Source organism: Monomorium pharaonis, chromosome 8 (assembly GCF_013373865.1).
Source record: "Monomorium pharaonis isolate MP-MQ-018 chromosome 8, ASM1337386v2, whole genome shotgun sequence".
Lineage (NCBI taxonomy): Eukaryota > Metazoa > Arthropoda > Insecta > Hymenoptera > Formicidae > Monomorium > Monomorium pharaonis.
Genome location: NC_050474.1, coordinates 17,202,670 through 17,227,997, shown reverse-complemented (window position 1 = coordinate 17,227,997; position 25,328 = coordinate 17,202,670). Strand labels below are relative to the sequence as shown.

At 28.9% G+C, this 25,328-nt stretch overlaps 1 protein-coding gene and 1 long non-coding RNA gene across 2 annotated transcripts; one reads left to right on the top strand and one right to left on the bottom strand.

Moving 5' to 3' along the window:
• Positions 1–256: 256 nt before the first annotated feature.
• Positions 257–16,422, top strand: LOC105839149 (tuftelin-interacting protein 11). The gene is made up of 8 exons (XM_036291034.1): positions 257–487; positions 2,550–2,757; positions 7,982–8,150; positions 8,233–9,194; positions 9,848–10,044; positions 12,480–12,908; positions 13,228–13,376; positions 15,950–16,422. Exons 1-8 carry the CDS (start codon positions 379–381, stop codon positions 16,202–16,204), a joined length of 2,478 nt encoding a protein of 825 aa, XP_036146927.1. The 5' UTR covers positions 257–378; the 3' UTR covers positions 16,205–16,422.
• LOC118646995 lies at positions 4,033–7,974 on the bottom strand. The gene is made up of 2 exons (XR_004964334.1): positions 5,223–7,974; positions 4,033–4,927 (listed from the first exon to the last, which is right to left on the bottom strand). It is a non-coding gene; the product is annotated as an uncharacterized LOC118646995 (long non-coding RNA).
• Positions 16,423–25,328: the final 8,906 nt, after the last annotated feature.

Here is a 25,328-nt window from a genome sequence, read left to right as displayed (position 1 = left end):
TATATTCGATTATTCTTCTCATATTCGATTATAATTGGTTAATTTCTTATGGCATAAGACTTACTACACCTATTGTAGATCCGGCCTAACGCTTGACGCGCTCAATTTCAGCGTCAAAAGACATCACGTGACTAAAAATGACGAATGGATATTTTTATTTTTAGTCACGTGATGTCTTTTGACGCTGAAAATGAGCATCAAGCGTCAGCGTGAAAAGGCACCTTTATGCATTATGCATTTTATGCATAAACGAACGCACCCAATACTTTGATCCACTGAATGTAGCCATATTGGATTCTTGCATTCTTAGTGAGGTTATATTGCTACAGAGTAATACAACATTATACCAAATCAGTATTACAAATAAAATACAGCAAAATGTCTGAAGACGAGGTGGAAAGCTTCGAAATTACTGATTACGATTTGGAAAATGAATTCAACATAGCTCGTCCCCGACGCAAACTCTCGAAGAAACAACAAATGCTAGGTAAGCTACGCAAGCAACGTCAATTATCAAACTTATCGTTAAAATAGAAAAATTGGAAATAATTTGCATTGAAAATACTTAATTAATTAGAGACGAACTTTATTCGCCCATAACTCGATCTTAAATGCTTAATATTTCATGTATGATTTCACATACATTTTCTGGTACATCAAATTGCGCATAGATTATTGCTGTTTTCCATTTATCTGAAAATGAGACTGAGTTACTCAGTAATGTGAGTATTTTATACTCAGATAGTGACGTCATTACTCAGTGATTTAAAGAAATATGCAAGTAATCACGTTTATTTTAATGACAAAATTATCTTAATATATAACCTCACTTCTAAAGTGAGTATACGAGTATAACTCAGTAAAGTATTTGTACGGTTTTGAAATTGCTCAGATTGTAGGAAAAAACTCCGTTGAATCTTGCTTGTGAGAATGCAAAAGGAACGTGCATTTAACTGAGTTATTATGTCATAAGTGAGAATTATCTGAGTTTTGATATAAATGGAAAGCAGTATGTGTTCATTCTCAAAATTAGAAAACAATTACAATATGGGTCATTAAATAAGTTTAACATTTTATTTGTAAAATAAATTTATATGACAGCAAAAAAATATATTTTTTATGAGATTTTTTTTCTGTTTATGAAGTTAATTTTGATTATTGATATATCATCACCATTATGAAAACTTGTTATTATTATTAAATTGTTATTATAAAAAATAATGGTAATAGTGTTACTCATTTGATTGAATAAGGCTTATCTCTAGTGATGTATTATCCATCAATGTCCTTCTGTTCAAAATATTTATATTACTATGTAATTTGTAATAAGAAAATCTTTCAATTTTATTTATAGCAATTATATAGTTATTATCGCATTTGGATAAACTTCCGAAAGCAACAACCCTCCAATTTTGCTGAAATTTTGTATATAGCTTCTTTTTATCTAGTAAATAAGATTTCCAAATGGATTTTATGCGACCCCCTCGCCCCTCCAATCCCCTTTCAAAGGTAAAACTGTTTTTGTTAATTATTTCATAAAGTATTAATTGTATGGAAAAAGTTGTTGAACAAAAAATGAAGCTCGTAAAAAGTTCTAAAAATAAGGTCGTATATTTTACGTAATTCCAATAGTTTAGTTAAGCTGTTTTAAAATGAGTTATTAAATGTTAACACCGTTACCATACACATATCTATATATGCATAAAACATGAAAATGGCAGAAACCGTGAAAAAATCATATAAATCATAGTTTTTTTCTATTTAGAAAGTCACAAATTCATGTGCAGAGAATGCTTTGCACACACACACGCACATACATGGGGGGCTTTTGGCCACCCTCCCCCACCCACCCCGTCCAAGTCGCTAATCCATGTACACATTGCAGACACAGTAAAGTTTACATGTGTTTGCAGATTTCTAATACAATGTACACGAGTTAGCGACTTGGACGGAGTGGGTGCGGGAGGGGGCTCTCTTTGCACCCCCCCCCCCCGTGTGTGTGTGTGTGTGTGTGTGTGTGTGTGTGTGTGTGTGTGTGTGTATTTATATTTGCCTTTCTGCAATGTTTACAATTTTTCTTGTGTTTATTTCTTATTTCTGTATTTGTAAATTTTTATTTTGAGACTGTCTTTTTAGATTCGTAAAAGTTTTATTAACAAGTTTTGTACTGTTACACTACGTACAAATTTTTATTTTTACAAATTTTTTTGTCAATTACTTTTTAATAAACAACGAGCGACGGCTAAAATTTGTTATAGATTACTTAGGACAGTGACCTTGACAACATGTCAAGGTCAAGGTGATTGAAGCTGAATCTTCTTTTGTCAATATTTATTCTTTCTGAAATAATTAACAAAAACAGTTTTACCTTTGAAGGGGGCGGGGGGAGGCGAGGAAACCGCATCACCCAAAATCTATTTGGGAATCTTATTTACTAAATAAAAAAAAGCTATATATAAATTTCAGCAAAATCGGAGGGTTTTTGCTTTCGGAAGTGCACCCTCGCATTCTTTTATGTAAAATTATTTTGTACTATTTTTTATGGACAGGAATATGGGCAGATGACAGTGATGAGGACGAAATATCCGCCAGACCATCTTTCAAAACTTACAACAAAGGTTCTAAGAATTATTCAGCACCAGTTAATTTTGTTGCTGGTGGTATACAACAAGCAGGAAAATCAAAAGAGAAAGAAGAAAAGGATGATGAAGATGATGAAGAGGAGATCCAGGAAGTTCACATAAAGGACAGCTCAAGGTAAGGTTTGATCCTGCAACGTATACATATTTCTGCTAAAAAAGTGACACAAGTTAGAAGTAGTTCTTGTTCAGAAAAGAGAAAGGAAATTTGCACACTTTAAAATTATTTACAACAGTGTTAAACAATGTTAAACATGAATCGATTAATTTATTTGTTAAGATAAATGATTAAAAGTAAAAAAATATAATCATGATTAATGAAATCAATTAATAAAATTAATTGTTAAATGATTTTATATAATCAGTTGATTAAGTTTAATTTCTATTTGATTAAAATAATGGATTAAAAATTAATAAATTGATGAATTTAATTGATTACACAGGACCACAAATTTTTTTTCTTTATTTACAAGAACCAGATGAGGTGCTCTATATAGATTTCGAGGACTGAACTCGAATCTGTTGTCCGTTTTGCTCCAACACATCAGGTTTTTTGTTAATAAGAAAATATGTGATTTATATATTAACTCATTGATGTCCATGGTGAGATGAGATAAATTATTATAACATTACTATAGCAAAATAAAAAAAACATTTTTGGCAATGTAATACATGATTTCTATGTAATTTTTCTTGTACAATTGAATGGCGTTATTAGTGTTTCTCGAAAAGTCAATTTTCGTAATTTGTTTAAACAAATTTTGTTATAAATAAATGTAAAAAAATTTTTTTAACCCTTAAAATGTTTTTTTGACCTAAAGTAAAGCTTCTAATAATTACTTTTGATTTAAAGTAAAGCTTGTAATAGTTACTTTTCCGTTTCTCCCGTTGGTCTAGCCATAGTCATTGACCCTAGAATATGCACGTAAAAAAAATTTTCATAAATCCGCTCTGGGGTCCTGGAGACCCCATGAACACTCAAACAGGCGATTTTCTAGAAATTAAACGGATTTAAACGTTTGAGGCTTAGTTTTGTTCGTCAGAATCTCTAGTTTTAGAATATTTACATGAAAAAGCGTTTTAAAGAATAAAAAAAAAATTATAAACAAAAATATGAGGAAGAGTTTGTGACAAAATTGTAGAAAATTTGCTTTTGTCGTGATTAAAAAAAAATGAAAATATGACTTTTGGATAACTTTAAAGTATAGTTTCTTGAAGAAAAAAGTTCAAAGTTTAAGAAAAAACATACGCCGTGACGCGTTTTAAAAAAATATATAATTATTTTGCATATTGAAAATCATTGATTTTCAAAAGAGGTTTTTTTCGCTACGTACGTTGTTTTTCGAATATATAATTAAATGGAAGACAAAATAAGAATATATACACATAAATATATAAAAAATACATTTATTAATCAATTAACATTTAAGAAAATATTAAGGCAGATCAGCGGAACGTTGTAAACAGATCTTTGCAATATGATTGATACACATAGCACGTATACATTTTAACCAATAAATCATTGTTTTATGGTCGTTTTTTCTTGTGCAAAAAGCACATCTTTTTCGTTTTGGTAAAGTATTATCGCGATTAACATAATCTGGGCGTTGTACGTAACTGTCTATGGGTCGGTTATTCCAACTGCTTGGTAAACTTATCTACTAGGTAAGCATGTGTCTATTTTCATTTTTTTTCTTAAATAAATAAAGACAAACATATATTTACTTGATAGGTAAATTTACCAAGAAGTTGAAACAACCGACATTAAATCATCTTCGCTGATTAAATTTTGAATTGCTTAACAATTGAAAATTTAATCAGCAAAGACAATATAGACAGTTACAACGTCCGAATTATTTAAAATTATGATTTAGAAATGTAGATATATAGACGGTTCTTTTTTATAATAAATAAATGAATAGTACAAAAAGCGCTATTAGAGCCAAAACTGGTTAGTTTTGCTTACAATATATAATTTAATAATTAATAGTACAGACGTTTCGGCCATTGATTTTGGCCATCTTCAGTGTAAAAGTATTGATGTGTAATTACAAAGTCGTCGGTTAATGCGTTGAATACAAAAAAAGTCGGTAAAAATATACATGTTTATTCTCTCTAAAAATAGATATACACTAGTTATAATAACTTTTGCAAAATATTGAAAGAAAATAGAGTCAACACCGTAATGAAATGATCGTTAAGAATGCTTACTTTAGACTAAACATCATGTCATGTCGTCTAAGTTTTTCCATGGTAACAGTTATTATGAACCAACCTGGGACCTGGCACTGGAATGTCATTAAATTGTATTATGTCAAATTACTATTAGCAGTCATTAAAATTCAAAATTGTACGTTTAGAGAAAGTATCATGAGTAAATTACTAATTAAAAATTAAAATTGACAAAAAAGTTTAATTAATTCAATAAAAACTGGAATAAATATTTAAATAATATAAATTAAAAATAAAATAAAATAAAATAAAATTGACGATATTGTATAACAAATAAAATGAAGAACAACATTAAAATTGAAAATTAGGAAAATTTGTAAAGTTACAAAAACAAGTTGAATAATAACTTACTTCTATGTTGGAACCGAAAAAGAACTCTCTTACATATTGTGTGTGAATATTGCTACGGTTGGACTTATACTGAGACAACGTTATGATCTCAGGATGGATTTGTTTGTGTTTTATTTGGAGGTAGGGAAGAAGTTGATGATGGGAAGGTAAATATTCGGGAGATACTCGGTATCAATCTGCTTATTTAAACTTTTAGATTATCTTAATATGTATCATTTCAGATGTTAATCTTTTTATATAATTTGGCTCCCTATCTAGTATCGCTACATTGTCCCATTCAAAATTATGTTCTAATTCTAATCTATGGTTTGAAATCGAGGATATACAGTTTCTATTAATGTCTGTTTTATGTTTCTTTATTCTTGTTTTTAATTTTTTTTTGTTTGGCCTACATATGAGGCTTTGCAATCGTGTCAAGAAATTGGATATACAACACTGCATTGTTCCGTCGGTTTAAGAATATCTTTGCCTGTCTTTATAAATTTATTTAGTTTGTTGTTTACCGAGTATGTTATTTTGCACCCTTTTAAGGAATTTAGAAAAAGAAATTTTTCTGAGACATTTTTTATGTATGGGATTGTGAAGTATTATTTTCTTTTCTACTATTTTCTTTGTTATCAGACTTATTTTTATTACAATTAGTGAATAAATGTTTTTTGATCCTTCTATTGATCATTGAAAATATGAAGTTTAATGGATAGCAATTGTTTATTAATGTTTCATTCATTAGGATTAAGTTTTTTTGATGAAATTTTGGATCGGATAGTTGTAGTACTTTGTCTGTCATCCCGAATATTATATATCTTTTTTGTGATTTAATGGATGATGTTAGAATTACAAATTTAACATATTTTATATAATTTATCTTTTGGCGCAGCTATTAAAATGTCGTCTACATATCTAAAATAAAAAGGTAAGTGACAAGGTAACGAGTTTATAATCTTTTTTAAAATCTTGTAATATGATATTGGTAATAATAAGTGATAGTGGGGAACCCATGGGTGTGTCAAAGATTTGTTTATAAGTGAAATTGTTAAACTGAAAAAACGTGGAGTTGAGAATTAAATTAATGCCTATTAGAAATGTTAATAGATATTAACAATAACATTTTTTTGTTATTTACAAAAAACCTGATGTGTTGGAGCAAAACGAGCAACAGATTTGAGTTCAGCGCCTCGAAATTTATATAGAGCATCTCCTTTGGTTTTTGACACAAAATGAAAAAAATTTTGTGATTCTGTATTATAATAAAATAAAATCGAACTCCGTTAATTTAAATAATAATTAATTGTATATTATAATTTTTAGTTGTATGTCAAAAAATATATTTATTCAAACTATTACAAACTTAAAAATGTGTTAAAGCTAAGAAATTTAATTTAATAGAAAAATTATATTCACCACTAAGATCTGATGCAGACAGTTGGGCGATTTACAATTCATTAAAACATGTGTTTGACATATTGAAAAGATATTTAAGATTTAAATCGAAAAAATAGTCGAAAAAATGTTTTATTAGTTATATTATTTTAGCAAAAAATATAAAGTAAAATTTATAATTATTAACTAAAATTATTAACTAAAAATTAATTTTTAAAATCAGAAATAGTTAATCATTCTCAATTTACGTTTAAATTATGATAATTATAATTACATATAATAATATATTTTAATTGATTTACTTTATTTTATTTGACTAAAAATTTAATTGACTAAAAGTTATTTCAAGGTGACTAAAAACATTTTAATTATTTGTTATAATAAAGAACAAAATTTATAGACATAATTATTAATCAATAAATTAATTAAATTTTATCCAGACTTTTATCAAGACTATTATAAGCATAAGTTGAATAAAATTAAATTGAATAAACTTAATTACAAATTTTGTTAGTTTTCTAATGAAACTATTTATTAAAAACTGTTTATTAGGAAAGTCATGACTGTAGGACTTTATTTAATCTTTTAAAGTACACATTTTTAGTACGAAAGAGACTTCTAATGTAAGTCTTATCGAATGATCTACACTTTTATCATTTTTTATTTATTTTATTGTTTTTAATATAAAAGATCAGTTTTTCTCAATTTTTTTAGAAGATAAGACTTTATTTTAGAAAATGACGTAAAATTTTGCTAATCTCGCTTTGGATTTGTTTTCTTGTTTTTCTTTTTTTAAAAAAATTTTGAATTTAATTTGTATTCTAACTGAAAGTTGATGTATCTAGAATGTAATCACATAATGTAAAATTCGAAAATTTTGACTTGTGTCATTTTTTGTGGGATAATAGCATAGACTTACTATAGACTGCTCATGAAGGTAGTGGGGATATCCGTCACTGAGTAAAGGATAACTGTCGTTAATATGAGTTGCTATTTCTTTCTAATGCAGAATGGTGGGAAAGCATAGCGACCAATAACGGTGTCAGAGTATGCGCGCTACGCATACTATGACAACACGCTCACGCTCTGACATCGTTATTGGTCACTATGCTTCCCCACTATTATGCATTAGAAAGAGATATCAACTCACATTAACGACAGTTATCCTTTTCTCATTGACGGATACTTCCACTACCGTTTTTCCACCTCATAAGCAATCTATTCTAGTAAATCTATGGGTAATAGATATATTTGCAATAGATATATTCTAATGTAAACGGTTTTTTTTTTAATATTATTAATGTAAACTTTTATATACATTTTTTATATTTTTTGTAAACTTTTATATACATTTTTTATATTTGATTTCTTTTATTTAGTTCAGATGATGAGGGACCAAAATCACGACCATCTTTCTCATTAAATTCCGATAGCAACATTGCAGGTCTGCGCCAAAAGCGTAATAAGATGGATTCGTTACTGATGAAAGGTGATATGGCTAAGTGGCAGAAACATACAAAGGGCTTTGGCCTTAAAATATTGCTACAGGTACTTTATGAGCAATAAATATTTTATAAATTGTAGTAAAGTACGATAATAAATTAATGTAAAATTTATATTTATGTTGTAGTGTGGCTATGAGGTTGGCAAAGGCCTAGGCAAACAGCTACAAGGGATAAGCGTACCAATTGAAGCACAAATAAGAAAAGGAAGAGGTGCGATCGGTGCGTACGGTCCAGAAAAGACACAAAAGGTACCCGAGAAAAAAAAAGATGATGATGGGGAGGAAACTAAAGAAACCAAGTCCAATGCCAAAGTATCCCAGTGGCGAAAAAGTAATAATAAGAAGAAAATCAGATACTACTATAGGAGTGTAGATGAAGTTTTGGAAGATGGAAAATTGAAGCCTAATAAGAAAAGAATACCTCCAGTATCATCTAATGACATGAGTAGAGTTAAAGTTATCGATATGACAGGGCCAGACACAAAAATTCTCAGTGGATATCATGCAATAGGTGGTCAACAGTGTCCTGATGAGACCGTAATTACGTCCGATAAGAAATCTAAAGTAAACTTTGCTCTACCCCAATTACATAATAATTTGAATTCACTTGTGGATATGTGTGAGCAGGATATTATTCAAAACGATCGACGAATGAGACATTTGAATGATAGAGTAGTAGCTTTAGAAGCGGAAAAGAGGAATTTATCCAAGGTCGTGGAGCAACATGGCCAATTGATTGGCACCTTGGAGAATGTGCTTGCGATTGTGGATAGGTTGATGAACGAGACGAACGAATTATCGTTGCAAGATACTGCGGAGGCTTTCAAAAATTTGCAAGAAAATTATTATGAGGAATATAAAATGTACGAGCTTAGTGAATTAGCCAGCAGTTTTGTAGCGCCAAAAATAAAAGATTGTCTGGCCAATTGGAATCCATTGATGCAACCAAAACAACCAATTAAGTTATTTCAACAGTGGAAGGATATCTTGGAGAATGGTGTTAGTATGACACTCCAAACGCAGACTATGCAGTCATACGACCAATTAGTATGGAATGCATGGATGCCGTCCATTAGAGGAGCTATACAGTAAGTAAAACTCCTATAGACATTAATAAATTTATAAGTGATTTTAAAGGAAAATAAATTAAGGGTAAAATACTTGCGTTTATTAACTACATGTCTGTAAATCTTTTTTTAATTATCTTATTTTTGAAGAATATACAAATAGTTTTTTGTTACATGTGCGTCGAAAGTGGTCTCTTTCGTGTCACTTTTGTGCGTAAAGTTGCCAATTTTCACACAACAGTTTTCTCACACAAATAACTCATTATTACAGTTTTTATCTTCTAATCTCTAAGGATGTGTTTGAGGAGACGCTATTAGCGCTATCAGCATCAGTCTATCCTTGTTCTACTTTTAATGAGTAATGAAGATGGACTGATGCTGGTAGCGCTAATAGCGTCTCCCCGAACGCACCATAATAGATGGCGTAAATTGCAGAAAAACTTTCCAACACCACCACTTTCTACAAAACTTTTGTGAGTTTAACTATGGTTAGTCATGTTACTCAAAGCCATTTTTTACGCACTTATAAAAAATGATGCGGCAAAATATGGTATGCAACGCGTGTGGATCGGTTTTTTCTCACTCGTGCTGAAAAAGCCGATGTTTTGCTCTTAATACGCAATGTACTATTTTTAAGTATTTGTCTTATTGTTTTTTATTTGTTAATAAATTAGGCAGTGGACATGTAGACAACCTGAGCCTTTGATTGAATTAATAGAACATTGGATGCCGTTATTACCCAATTGGATCTTGGAAAATATATTAGACTTATTAATCTTACCAAAATTAACCTTAGAAGTGGAAGAATGGAATCCTCTTACCGATACAGTACCAATCCATACATGGATTCATCCTTGGTTACCATTATTAAGTAAGTATGCTGATAAAATTTCTTTGACAATTTTTTTACATAATCTTTTTAGAATTCATAAATTACAATATTTTTAGAACATTTTTCACAATTTTTCAGAATATTTGTGTAAATTTTATAGTATTTTATAATATTTTAAGAAAATTTTTTAATTTTTTGAACAAATTGGAATATTTTTCAGAAATAATTTGAATGAAAACTGCATATTTGTAAGATTAAAAAAAATTTTTTTTTAGATTTGGTCAATACATAAAAAATACTTATTTAAAATACTTATCCAATAATATTTCAGAATAGTTAAATCAAAATAAACTAATAAACCAGATACAGATATTTATATTAATATTGTATTTAATACTATACTTTTCAAAATACTTGATTTTTCGAACTCAATTTTGAAAACTTATCTTTAAAGTATCACTTTATTATTATTTTATAAAAATCTATAATGGATAAATGCCATGATGATTTTATTCAAAATGGTTTTTTTAATTATGATGAAAAATTGAATTTCTCCGCGGTCATTCATTGGTGTCGCGCACTACTTGTTCGATTTTATTGCAACAAGAAGGATTTCTTTCAGAGCAATTACGAAAAAAAATATATCTTTTTTAGAAATCTTCATATACGTGAATTCTGATTTATTTTAAGAAAACTTTATTTCTGTAATTTTTGAAGAAAATTTATACAATTTGAAAAATATGAAAAGATGAAAAAATCTACATCTTTTTTAAAAGTCTGTGTGTGTGTGCTGTGTGTGTGTGTGTGTGTGTGTGTGTGTGTGTGTGTGTGTGTGTGTGTGTGTGTGTGGTGTGTGTGTGGTGTGTGCACATATACATACTTTTAAAAAAGATGTAGAGTTTTTTATCTTTTCATATATATACATATATATCTATGTATAAAGTCTGATATATTTAAGATTTCTGTCATTTCTGAAAAGAACTTAATAAATCTAAAAAAAAATTTGAAATATTTTACGAAAAATTTAGAGAAAATTTTTACTTCCTGAGATATACACATACATACATACGCATATATACTGGCGCAAAAGAGACAAAAATTTTGACCAAGTTTTTAGGCAATCTTTAAAGTGATGCATCTTTGCGAAAAATCATTCAAATTACATGAACTTTTTTTAAATTAAAGGGCAAAGACTCTACTTTGAGAATCCCTATGCGAAAGTTTGATTTGTTAAGTGTTAATTTCTTGTATCGCGTGAAAACGAAACATACTTTTTTATTGAAAAAAATAAAAGTTTATTGTTTTTCACAAGTTTCTCGTTAAAATTTTGCTAATATCAATCCAGATTCTTAAAGTTTATTTTTTTCTAAGCAATTAAAAAAAACATGTGGATACGATGTTTTTTGTTGATTATACACGAGTTTGAAATTTGCATTGCAGTTTAGGTTATTTTAGCGAATAAATACAGTATTCTTTGGATATCATGAAACGATATCAATATTGCACATTAATTTTATTGTTTAACTCAATCATATCGCCATTACCAGAGTGACCATGTGCACCACGTGGAGGTTGACGATCGGATTTTACACATCGTATGAAAAGGGCCGATTTTTTAAATAAAATTTGAATTTTTATTTTTTATATATTTATGTGTGATCTGAGCAGGCTGCTAAAATGGCGAACCTTCTGTTGACTTTAGTAAAATTGGTCAACTATCCGTTATATTCAGATTAGTAAGTGCAAATTTCCACTGATGAATTTCAGAACTACATGATGTGCAAAATCTGTCCGTCAACCTCCACGTAGTGCACATTGGGTTACTTTGATGACGGCGGTATGATTGAGTTATACATGAATAAAATTAATGTGCAATATCATATTGATACTCAAAATTTACTACAAAATACCGTATTTATTCGGTAAAATACCTTAAAATGCAATGTAAATTTCAAACTCGTGTATAATCAACAAAAAAGATAGTATCGACATGTTTTTTTTTTAATTGCTTAGAATAAACTTTAAGAATCTGGATTAATTAGCAAGATTTTCACGAGAAACTTGTGAAAAATGATAAAGTTTTATTTTTTTCAATACAAAAAACATGTTTGGTTTTCATGCGATACAAAAAATTCATACTTAACAAATCACTCTTTAGCCTAGGGATTCTCAAAGTAGAGTCTTTGCCATTTAATTAAAAAAAAAGTTTATGTAATTTGAATGATTTTTCACAAAGTTGTGCGCGCATCACTTTGAAGATTGCCTAAAAATTTGATTAAAATTTTTGTCTCGATTTTTTGCGCCGGTATACATACATTTATTTATACATTTTGTATATGTGTGTATGCCCGCGCGTGCACGGATGTGTGTGTGTGTGTGTGTGTGTGTGTGTTATGTGGATGTGTTTGTTATATTCAAATATTTTATTATACTGATGAATTGCCATTGTTTTAATAACTGGTTTTTTTTTATAGGAAATCGTTTAGATACTTTGATTTATCCTATAATACGTAGAAAACTCGGATCTGCATTAGGGGGTTGGCATCCATCGGACAGATCCGCTAGACTAATGCTGCAGCCTTGGGCAGAAGTGTTTGCCAAGGGAGATATGGAAGCGTTCTTGGTCAAGAATATTATTCCAAAATTGCAAATAGCATTATCTGAATTTGTTATAAATCCACATCAGCAACACTTAGATCAATGGAATTGGGTGTATGAGTGGAAAGAATTGATTCCCGTTCATATCATGGCAGGATTACTAGACAAATTCTTCTTTCCAAAATGGTTACAAGTTTTAGCACTTTGGCTTAACCATTCGCCTAATTATGATCAAGTTACAACTTGGTACATGGGATGGAAAGGAATGTTAAGTGACAAGTTACTGGCAGAACCGGTAATAAAAGGTATGTTATATTATTATGTTAAATTTATTTATAATAAGTTAAATATTAGATATATGAATAATACAAGAAATAAGAGTGTCATTTTTCATTAATTTTACATCAATTAAATATATTTTGCAGTTTGTGAGATTATGTGACGATATGATTTGTTGAATTTAAGAACCAACATGTAGTTTATAAAATTGGAAAATATATTTGATAATTGATAAATTACATCAAGAGTTGATTCTACTGTATAATGGCACTCTCTTATTTTTTAAATTTATGATATCCTTTACGATTAATGTTTATTAAAATGTGAAACAAATGTGATTTACAGATCATTTCAAGAAAGCATTGGACATGATGAATAGAGCTGTCAATGGACCACAAAATCATCAGCCTGGCGCACTAGAACAAGTTTCATATTTAACGAGCTTAGAAAGAACACAGCCAACGATGACACCGATTGCGCAGCCGAGAATGGAGGTATAGAAGTTACCTGATATTTATTTAAAGAGGTTCTACAATTTTTTGATATAATGTATGATTGACAAACTTTAATCAAATTTTGAAATTATTTATGAACAATATATGTATACAGGGTGTTTGGTAAAGATTTATGCAATCTTTATAAACAGGTAGAGCGCATTAAACTAAACAGAAAAGTCCTTTACCGTTTTTCCATTTTCGCAATAGTTAATGAGTTATTGATTACACAGGTACACAAAAAGTGGTGTTTCTTTTTGAAATTAGGAAAAAATAAGCCAATTCAGCAATTCTGACCTTGGATTTGAATTCAGCGAGTCAAAATACTGCGACGGTATTTTCTTTAACTCGTCTGCAACTTCGTCGTGATTTCAATTTACGTTACTTTATTTCTCTAAATTGTTGGGCGCCAGGCGCGAAGAATCGCGCTGCACGAAATTCACAAAATAATTGATCACGGCTAATTACCCGCTAGCCCGCTTTTACACGAAATAGTAGAGGGATATGGTTTTTATAATAAGAGATCTTTCTTAGAGAGTGTGAGAGGAAATCGATAATCACTGACAACTCATTTAATAATATAATATATCATATTTTAATAATATGTATAACAATTAAGGGGGTATAAATATGAATATCTGCTCGGGATTCTCACAACGTAACCATACTTAATTGTACACTCTCTCTACGAATCGGAGACGCGATCAAGGCTCGATATCTCTATCGTAGTCTCACCTGAATTTACAGCGCTATTGATAATTGCTTTACACGACACAATACGATTACTCTCATGAAATCAAACGAATACAATTAACGAAATATCTCGACATTACAAATACGACTAACAAAATAACTCGGTATTACGCGAGTAGTAACACGATTCTCGTCGACGCTTGGGACACGCACGCATCGTATTCGTGATTCCACGCGCAACCTCGTGTACTACGCCAAAGCTCGAATATCTACGCCGAGATATAGCTCTGCCCGTCGCGCGCTTTACACGAATGTTCGCGAGGCGATTACTACGTCTCGGTATAACGATATCAGAACGTCCCCGGGTACTCGGTATCTTCGTCCGAGAATCTGGATTAGTATTAGCCAGATTTTAACGAGAAACTTGTGAAAAATGATAACAAACTTTTACTTTTTTTAATTAAAGAATTTTTGGTTTTCATGCGATTCAAAAGGTTCGCACTTAACAAATCAAACTTTCGCCTAGGGATTCTTCAAGTAGAGTCTTTGCCCTTTAATTAAAAAAAAGTACATGTAATTTGGATGATTTTTCGCAAAGTTGCATCACTTTGAAGATTGTCTAAAAATCGGTCAAAATTTTTGTCTCTTTTTTTGCACCAGTGTATGTGCACACACACACACCTACGCACGCACGCACGCACGCACGCACACACACACACACGCACACACACACACTACATACAAATATAGTATATAATTGTTGCTAAATTTAGTTTATTTTGTTATTTGTTGTTTTGAAGGTGGCAATACTAAAAACTGTTAAAAGATATATACATAATTTTTTATTCATATATCAATATGCATATATATATATATATATATATATATATATATATATGCATATTGATATATGAATAAAAAATTATGTAAGTCTTCTCTTTTTCTAACAAGTAAACTACTAAAGTGTTACACTTCAATTTTAATAAACTTTATTAGAAAGCCTAATATTAGGTGCTGGTGCGATGTTACCTTTTTTGTAATTCAACTCATTGAAAAAGAGAAAAATGTTTTAGCACGAAAACTAAAAAAGTTGTCAAAAAAGAGCCGATTTTCTAGAGATTAAAGTGATAAAACATCGTCTTGAAAAAAAATTTTATGCTTCTGAGTCAATACTATCGAAACGGTAAAAGATATAAAAGAAGTTTTAACTAAAAATTTTATGGCTTTTAATGTATTCTATAATAATACAATTAAATTTCTCGAAAATGTCATATTTTTCGAAACGCCCTTTCTTTCTCTCAATTTTTGGAAAGTTTAAAACTTGTAGCAAAACTTAAAGCATATTTAAAATTTAGGCATTGAAACAGATACGGTGAAGGCTATGTATTCATTGATATAGAAGAGGTATTTCTGAAATGTGTTTTTGAATAACAACTTTATTACATATGTTTGGGCTTTATTATTATGTGGTGTTCAGTATACTTTAAGTTTTGCTATAAGACAAGTTTTAAAATTTTTTAAAATTAAGTACAAAGGAAGGGGTTTTAAATAATATAAAATTTTAATGAAAATTTGTTTGCATTGTTATAAAGTACATTAAAAGCCATATAATTTTTATTTGAAATTTTTAAAAATATTTTCTAACGTTTCGACGATATTGGCCCAGGAAAAATTATTTTATCAAATGAGTGTTTCCTTAAATGGGCGTGTATAAAAAAGTACATATCTCTTATTTTGATATATACTCTAACATATTCAAAGCTTGGGAATGTAATTTGGGTAGGTTAGGTTTACTTGTTAGCTGAAGAACCTTTTTAAATTGCTCGATGTTATTAGATATTTATTTAAATAATATTACGCATGTTATTCTCTTCTTGCAGAGACTCGCAGAGGCAGTACGAACAGCATCGCAAATTCCGCAAGGTTTCAAAGATTTTGTACAAAAAAAGTGCGAAGAAAGAGGTATATTATTTATGCCGATCCCGAACAGATACAAGGAAGCCAAACAAGTATACAAAGTGGGCAATGTTCAGGCATACATCGACAGTAATGTCCTATTTGTATGTCATAATGGTACAAATGGTAATTGGTTACCGACGCATGTAAATGCCTTGCTGGATATGTCTGAACTTTAATAATATTTGATGACACGATTGACTAAAAAATATATTTAATATTATATGTTGCAAATTGTAAAATATTTCTCTTAAATATCAGAAATGTTGATTTAGGACTTTATCAATTTACATATGTATTTATTTGTGTATGTAAGTTAAAATATATTAAAACTGAATAGCGTCATTTTTGTATCAAAAATGGAAACTGTACAATAAATCAGTATGATATTTTGTTACATGCATTTTTATTGTTTTCTAGAAACGTTTATTAAGTTGTAATTAAGTTGTATCCTCGTTTTAATTGTTTGAATTACATTATGTTAATTTCAAAATTAAATGTTATATACAGGGTGTCCCAAAACATATGAGTCAACGCTTATAAAAAGATAAAAGGGATCAAGATAAACATAAAAGTCCAATATTGTCTTGGGTTAGGTCTACTAATAATCGAGGTATTAATTTCTCAAATTATGCGAATGAGAGCGCACCGAGAGAAGAGCACCGATCCGCTCGAGCCATAACACGGAAGAAAAAATCCATCGTGAATGTATGATAAGTCCATTAATTTACTGTTTACAATTACAATAGAAATTAATTAAATTATTTTTAGATTTCATACATTGATATCTCGATTATTGGTTGACCTAACCCAAGACAATATTGAACTTTTATGTTCATCTCGATTCCTTCTACCTTTTTACGAGCGTTGACCCACATGTTTTGGGACACCCTGTATAAATACTATATATAAAAAAAAAGTTAATAACTAAGAAGTTAATAACTAAAAAGTTAATAACTATTTAATTTTAAGTGAATTAATTTTAAGTAAATTTTTATTTCTTCAAATTACTTTTAGAACAAAATTTATTAACATTCTTCATGAGTCAACGATTTATGTGAAAGAAAAAATCAAAATATTTTTTACGTGAAAACAATACCTGTTATTTTATGTAAATTTAATTTACAAATAAAATATATTAAATTTATTTGATAATATAATTGTAATATAATTTTCATTTATATCTACATTATGGACTTCTCTTCGGTAATGTATGTGAGTACATATGAATAAAAATTAGTCAGGATTAAAAAATTATATACATATAAGCATACTTACTTTTTTTTCATCAAAATGCGCGGTTCTAAACTTTTTGATATGAAAACATATATGCGAGTGACATTCGCTGAACATATTAAATGGGTTGAAAAGAATGTTGGATTGTTGAATAAAATTTCAACTTGAAATATTTATTACGTAATAATATTTATTTATTTACATTATTATTTACTAAAAGCTATTTGAAATTACTAAAAATTTATTTATGATTTGGCATTTGAAAATTCTTTAGTCTTTTTATTTAATTAAGAACTTAAGATTTGAAAATAACTTTATGATTAATACATAGGGATTCCAGAATTTTGTATAAATTGTTTGGTCGTTTTCTTTAAATAACTTTTCAAAATAGTATTAAGAGTTTCAGAGGAAGAAGAGTTTTAAGTAATTTAATTTATAAATTAAAATAGAAAGATTTTTTAAAACTATATAAAAAGAAATGAAGTTTAAAGAATATCTAATATTTAAAAAATGAAGTATTATTTTTGTGTAAGAATATGAATTGGTTATGAATTACACAATTGTTTAAATCCTTTGTGGTCACATCCTCTGAAAAGATACACACTGGTCACACAATACTATAATGGATCCCAGACCACATTCTACTCGCCATATTATTATTTTTAATTATTTTGACAAAAAGAAAATACTTCTTAAATTAGAAATAATGTTGTAAAATATTGTTTAATAATGAATGTGAAAATTTTATTTTAACATGAGAAAAAATGGTCTAATTTCCAAATAACTCAAATATGGAACGCTAAACTTTTTGGAATAGATATACTGAACTTCATATGACTACGAAGGGTTAAAAATGATGTTATACTGAAAAGGGGGGGTACTTTTGTTAATATATTTAAATCATTATTATAAAATGTAAACAATTCTTTTCAGTTCCTTTTTTATATCAGTATTTATGTAATATGTAAATTTACTTAAATTTATATAAGTATTAAATTGTATTTTTATTTATATTTATTAATATTATAAAGAAATATTTATAAATAATAAATTATTTTTATTGTTTAAATTCTGATTATTGTTTATAATTATTGTTTATAATTGTTTATAATTTGGCAATGCTGAAAGCTATTGTATTAAAGATATATATGTATAACTTCCTTACCCTTTTTTAATCTTTTAGTGATTATTTTTAAAATAAAATTTTTTAAATATAACGTCTATTTAACCGTTTTGTCGTAATTGATTTATTCTTTTATGTTTTCTGTTTATTTTTTCCTGTTATATTATGTAATAAATTTTATTTTATATTTTTATATACACAGGGTGTTCTGTAAATCTTTTGTCAACGTTTACAAGCAGGTAGAGCGCATTAAACTGAACAGAAAAGTCTTTTACCGTTTTGCAATTTTTGCAATATTAGCAAGTTAATAAGCTATTGATTACACAGATACACAAAAAAGTGGTGTTTTTTTTAAATTAGGAAAAAATGAGCCAACTAAGCAATTTTGACCTTGGATTTGAATTCAGCGAGTCAAAATACATAAGGATTGACTAGTCTGGTCCGCCGGACCAACCACTTTTTGTGTGTGCCTGTGTAATCAACAATTTATTAACTATTGCGAAAATTGCAAAACGGTAAAGGACTTTTTTGTTCAGTTTAATGCACTCTTACTTGTTTGTAAACGTTGACAGAAGGTTTACAGGACACCCTGTATAACTAATTAATCAATTTTACACTGCACATATAAATTGTCTATCATTTCTAATCATATATGAAGGATCCATGGGAAAAAGGAGTAGTTGTCAAAATTTCTAATTTTCCAGAAAATGCGAATTAATTTTTCAATCTATTGCTATTCATACACAATTAAACAAGAAGAAACAAATTCAACATTTTTTGATAGCTTATTTCTACATCTTTTGGAATAATTATTTTCAAACGGTGATTAACATAATATATACTTCTAAAAAAAAAAAACGAAATAGACTGTACAATTTTTTTTGTAAAAAGGGGGAATGTCAGTAAAACTGCTCCAATGTTTTTTTCTTCTAAGTTTTGTTTTTATTTTTTTTGCTTTTTTCGAACCACAGCGGAAAATGCAGTATCATCGAATTCAGAAAAAATATTTTTGCCTTTTTCTTTTATTTATAGAAGATAATTTTGAAAGCTGAGAAAAGAAATTGTGTGCTTTTTCGTTACAAAAAACTTTTAAATCTTGTAGATCATTAAATTTTTCAACAGATATCGGCAAAGGTGCTAAAAAAAGAAAATGTTTATGCTTATACATAATATATGAATGACAAATTTTTATAATCTTAGCAATAAATTAATATAAGTCATGTTTCTTACATATATTGTATTTCATCAAAAGTAAGTTAATTTGCCTTGTTGTTGTTTATGATAAATTGGTGGTTTTATTACAACTATTTTATTCCAATGACCGTAGTACGTAGTTCTTTGCTTCAACAAAAACTGAGATTCTATTTCAAAGAGTAATTTAATTCTTTTATTGGTCGGGTCGCACATAGACATTTAATTTTATAGAATTTGTCAAGAAATTTAGTCTACTCGTAAACCATATTTTTGTTGACCTTTTTTGTAAAAATGTAAAGAACAAAAAAAAGACTGTATTTGGAATATAATTTAACTAATATAAAATAGCACACTTAGAAGTATACATCAGATTTAACTCAAAATTTTCAAAAATTGGCAACCCTCGTTTTTCCCGTAGACTCTTCATATGTAAAAGTAAATCGTAATTTTTAGATTGAATTCAACTTGGCAAGTTTTATAAAAAAATGTACACATTTAGATTAGTATTTAATTATTTAATAAAAATAACAACAAATATTGTTAAAAAAGAAAAAGAAAAATCGATTAATTACATTACTAAGTAGCTCAAGTCGATTCATTCATGTAAAATAATAACTTTATTAAAATAAAATTAGATAAAATTTCAATAAAGTATAAAACTATTTGTTATTTCCTATTGGGTTTTTTATTCAGAAAATTTTATTGCTTTTTTGAAAAGAATTATGAAAAATATAGCTGCATGCAATTTAACGTTTCGTGCATACATAAGCGTCAATGGACAGGTTCCATGAAACGCGAGCATATCCATTCTCGGACTTTTCCCTGTAGCAAGAGGACACCGACGCTACTCTTAGCAGTTCAGAGTGGTTCTGCAAAAGAGGATGGACGTCTTTCTCGCCTACACGCCTAGCGGAGAGTCCATCGGGTGTCGAGAGCGCATTTGCATCGGGGCGAAGAGGGGGTCGGAGTGTTTCTGCCTAGTAACCATGCGGCTGCAACACGCATCCGGACGGTCCTTGCACTCTGTGAACGTGTTAGTGCTCGTTGAGAATGTCGTGATATGCACGTTAACGCATCAAGAGACAGGAATATGTTGTACAGAAACATGATATGCGTGTTCTTCAAAAAAAAAAAGGTTTGTTATATATAGAAATATTTATTTTATTTTTATTATTTCTCATTTTACGACAAATTTGAAATATTTCTTTAAAAAAATGCTAATGTAAATATACAATTGAAAAGTTTTTCACAAAAATAAATAAATTAAATTTTTAGGAAACAAAAAACTCATCTTTAAATCATTCATTTGTAAGTTATATGCAGCAATTTCTCTCTAAATACATAATACATAATACAAGAACAAAGTTGTAAGCTTTATTTAATATTTTGAGGACTTATTTTAAAAAACTTATCTATTATCTATTTATATTATAATATTTTACATTTTTCTATACATTAACTCCTGGAGATCACACGGGTGCGATTTGGAACAAACCTTTTGAAATCTTAAAAATTTTGAAAATCTTATTTTGAAAATCGCGATTTCTTTTTGTTAATGATATTTTTTACTTCTACAAGTATTTCTATTGGATTTTGTGGGAAATGTTATCCCTATGAAGTGTATATATAATTGAGTTTGATTTGATTTAATTACATATAAAGTTATTAAAATTAAAAGTCCAAAATCCCAAATTGCACCTGTGTAGCCACCGTGTAATTGGGTAGAGATGCGGCATCCAAGGGTTAATAATAATAGAGGTAAAAAAGTTTTATGTATTAATTATTAATTGTTTAAAATTAAAATTAAAATTATTAAAGTTAAAATTTTAACTTTATTAACTTATTAACTTATTAACTTATTAAGCAAGTTTTTCACTTCTTACTTATAAAATTTTATAAATTGCTCTTAACAAAAATGTTCTTTTATACTTCTCTTTATATATATACATATAGAATATAGTAATTACCATAAAATATAAAATTATAGTAATTTTTCTCTAAATTTATAATAGACAAAGAAAGATTGCATTAATACTAATATAGGTTTCCTTAAGTGGCATTTTTTATTTCTCGAAAACTAAATGTTACATTGTATTATATTACTGATAAAAACATGAAATTTGCATTATACATTTAAAAATTCAATAAAGAAATAGCATTATAATTCAAATAACATTTTTACATACACTCATACATAACAATATTTTAATAAATATTCGTACAAAGTTTATTTGGCTGCACTTATTTAAAAGTTATTTATCTAAAATTGTAGCACAATAACATTATTTTTGCTGCAAGTCATTATAAGCCAACTTTTTTATTGTTTTCATCGTTGATGAAGGACTCAAGTATTTATGATCAAAATGTTTTGTTGCTGATTAGAAAAAAAATACAATAAACCTAAGAAATTCGCAGTCTTAGAAGTTTAAATGTCGAACTTTTAGCTGATACTCTCGAAATAGTAATCATATTATTTGATGTGTATTTGATTTGCAATAGTATATTTATAGCTGTGATAATGAGTATTCACTGTCTTTCAGTGATTTCGATTTCAGAATTAATCTCTATTATCACTGAAAGATTACTGTATTTATTTCATAGATTATTGATAATCAATAAATAATTATAAGTATATTATTGAAAGTCAATATATTTTCATTGACTTTGTTGAGTTCTTACTTATTGTAATTTAGAGAAAAAATAAATGCGATTGCATCGCTTGGTATTTTTCGAGATCACAAAACAAGCATTATCGCGCTACGTGATATCTTATAAAATTCTTGCAATTTTCTGGTTTAACTAGTTAAATAATACTTATTACAATAATAAGTTAAATGTTTGACCGATAAATGTTAAACACAAGGATAAAGATATAAAATTGCTTATTTGGCCTGCAATAAATCTTGATGCTGAATAATAATTTTTCTAATATTCTCACTTCATATATGAACTCTGTACACCGACACTTTTGTCAGTCTTGAAACCAGTTAAACGCAGTGTTTATATTAATTTTGTCACACATATAAAAAGCAATCTTAAAAAATACATACTATAATCATTGCCTACGCGTTCGACAAAAGCGTGCAACGAGGTGAATGTCGGGGTAAATTAAAACGTGGTGCAGCCTTGTACGAGTGCACGAGAATTGTTATTTTTCTAATGCATTGATTATGTGACAGAAAAATATTATTAAATGCATACTACATTTTTTGCTGAGCCCTTAGGCCTGATTGCACCAATATTGTTTTGGTTTTAAGCAAGACTTAAGAATATGTCTGTCATTATCTTTCTCTCTAAATAAATGAAGACAGACACATACACTGGAACCCCGCGTTAGCGTACTCCGCGTTAGCGGAAACTATCCCCTCCATATGCACTCGGCCCACATGAGTAGCGTGTGTGGGGATAGCAATGAGCAATGCAGTCGCGTATTTCACGGAGTAGGAGTGAAACCAAGCAATAGGAAATAACCCCGCGTTAGCGGACCAAAGCCCCGAACAGTCCGCTAACGCGGGGTTCCAGTGTATTTAAGTTTCACTTAAAGTTAAAATGATGTTTGTTTATGCAACCAAGCCTTAGGGTCGCCGCACAGACTTTTGCATAACGCATAGTGCATGACGCATAAGAGAATCAATCAATCAGAGTCGTCTATTTTTCTCCCCAGGATAGAAATAAACTTAGACCATATTCTATTGGACCGCGCATTGCCTAGGAAAACGATTATAAAACTACGCTATAGTGACATATACAGGGTGTCCCAAAACGTGTGAGTCAACGCTCGTAAAAAGGTAGAAGGGATCGAGATGAACATAAAAGTCCAATATTGTCTTGGGTTAGGTCCACCAATAATCGAGAGATATTAACGTATGGAATCTGGAAATAATCTAATTAATTTCTATCGTAATTGCGAACAGTAAATTAATGAAAGCTTATCATATATCAGTTATGGCGCACTCTCATTCGCATAATTTGAAAAATGAATACCTCGATTATTGGTGGACCTAACCCAAGACAGTGCAAAAATTATTTTTTAAATTCTTTTCATTACTTTTTCTACACATACAATATGGGCAAAGATTATGCAAGACGAAGAAAATGTATATGTGAGTATTTTTTATGTATAAAATTATGTGTCATTTATAAATATATGATTATATAAATAAACTATCTTTTACTTATTATTGTAATATAAAATTATATTATCATGTATGAAAAAAAATTGTGTGAGATTTTCTGTTCTTTTCTTCCCTTTCGTAGTTCGAAATTCTTTAAGGGAAGTTTTCTCGCATAACAGAGGATTCTACGCATTTATGCAACGCAATAGCACAGTCATAATTTCTTTAAATAGATCGTGGTTGCACCGGTTTATCCTTCACATTAATAGCGCTCGACAACTTGTTTGAGATTTTTCAGTGACTTTAACCGACGAGACACGGTCCATTTAATTATCGTGCAAGATAATCGTCATTTTACATGGTACACTCACGCCAAATAGTAAATGATTTGGGCTGTATTACAATCGTAATTCCGATACGGTAATTATAAATTCTTTCTCGCAATATCATTCTCTTAAAAAAAAACTTGAGACAGCTTATTTGAAGATGTGTCAAGAAAGCTTGTATGAGCCGGAACAATATATAAAATTGCGATTTGTGTAATATATAATTCTTAGAGAATTGATGATTTAAAAGAGTCACACATCACAAACGTATTCGTATCTTATCCGTATAAAACACGTTCGAGGTACACAGACATTCCAATCCCACGCAAATCGCCATTTCTCTCTAAGCCTGCACATAAAACGTTAAGTATTCGAACGAGAACGCCAAACGAGGCGATATAGCTTTAACATTTGAATGGACATATATAGTTATTTTTCACAACGTACTTCCAAAATTTTTCTTGGCGATTCTACATTATTTGTATGAAACTGGCATACTATATCATAGAAGCTAAAGATAAAGACTATAATTTAAAAAATAATTTTTGCATTATTTCTCTTACAAAAAGTTGAGTATGAGTAAATAAAAAAATGTCCTATGTATAATCATATATATTTATGATTCAAGGAATATATATGGATATATTTCTTATATAATCTATATATATTTATATATATAATATGTTTTTATTTAACAATTTTTTTACCGGGGAGACAATTAATAACTTATTTAATGAGAGTTTTTGCTTTATTTTTAGTGGTTTCAATAGTGCTTGGTAAATTAAACAAATGGTTTTAGTTATTAAAGCAAAAATCTCACATTTACACTGCGCTGCCATATTTACATCATGTCTTATTTTGTTCTGCAAAAATTTCTATCAAAATTTAAATCGAAAAGATCTACAAGAGTTTTATTTAAAAGATCTATATGAGTTCTAGAAAGTGTTTTGATGATAAATATTATTTTCTGAATTTTTAAATAATTTTTATTGCCGAAAAAGCAATTTATGGATTATTTATGGAAACAAAGATAAAACGCTGATCAGCTTTCAAGAATTTTGCATGTAAAATATTTTACAAATAGTTCTAAACGTAATTGATTATCTTACAAAAAGTTCTTACTATAAACATTATTAAAATATTTTATAATGCACAAAAACTGATTAGCATCTCCCTCATATTCCCGTAGATACGTTTTCCTTGGACGAATAAAATATAACTTTCGTAAAACGAAGTAGGACGTTACATAAATTTGACATCTGAGTTTTACATTTGATCAGAGCTTTTTGTTTAATCTATCAAGAACAAT

Excerpts from the sequence above, each read along its gene's own strand:
- LOC105839149 (XM_036291034.1), top strand. The coding sequence starts at position 379 with ATGTCTGAAGACGAGGTGGAAAGCTTCGAAATTACTGATTACGATTTG. Across the intron at positions 12,909-13,227 it reads GGCAGAACCGGTAATAAAAG|ATCATTTCAAGAAAGCATTG; the intron begins GTATGTTATATT and ends TGTGATTTACAG. Across the intron at positions 13,377-15,949 it reads TTGCGCAGCCGAGAATGGAG|AGACTCGCAGAGGCAGTACG; the intron begins GTATAGAAGTTA and ends CTCTTCTTGCAG.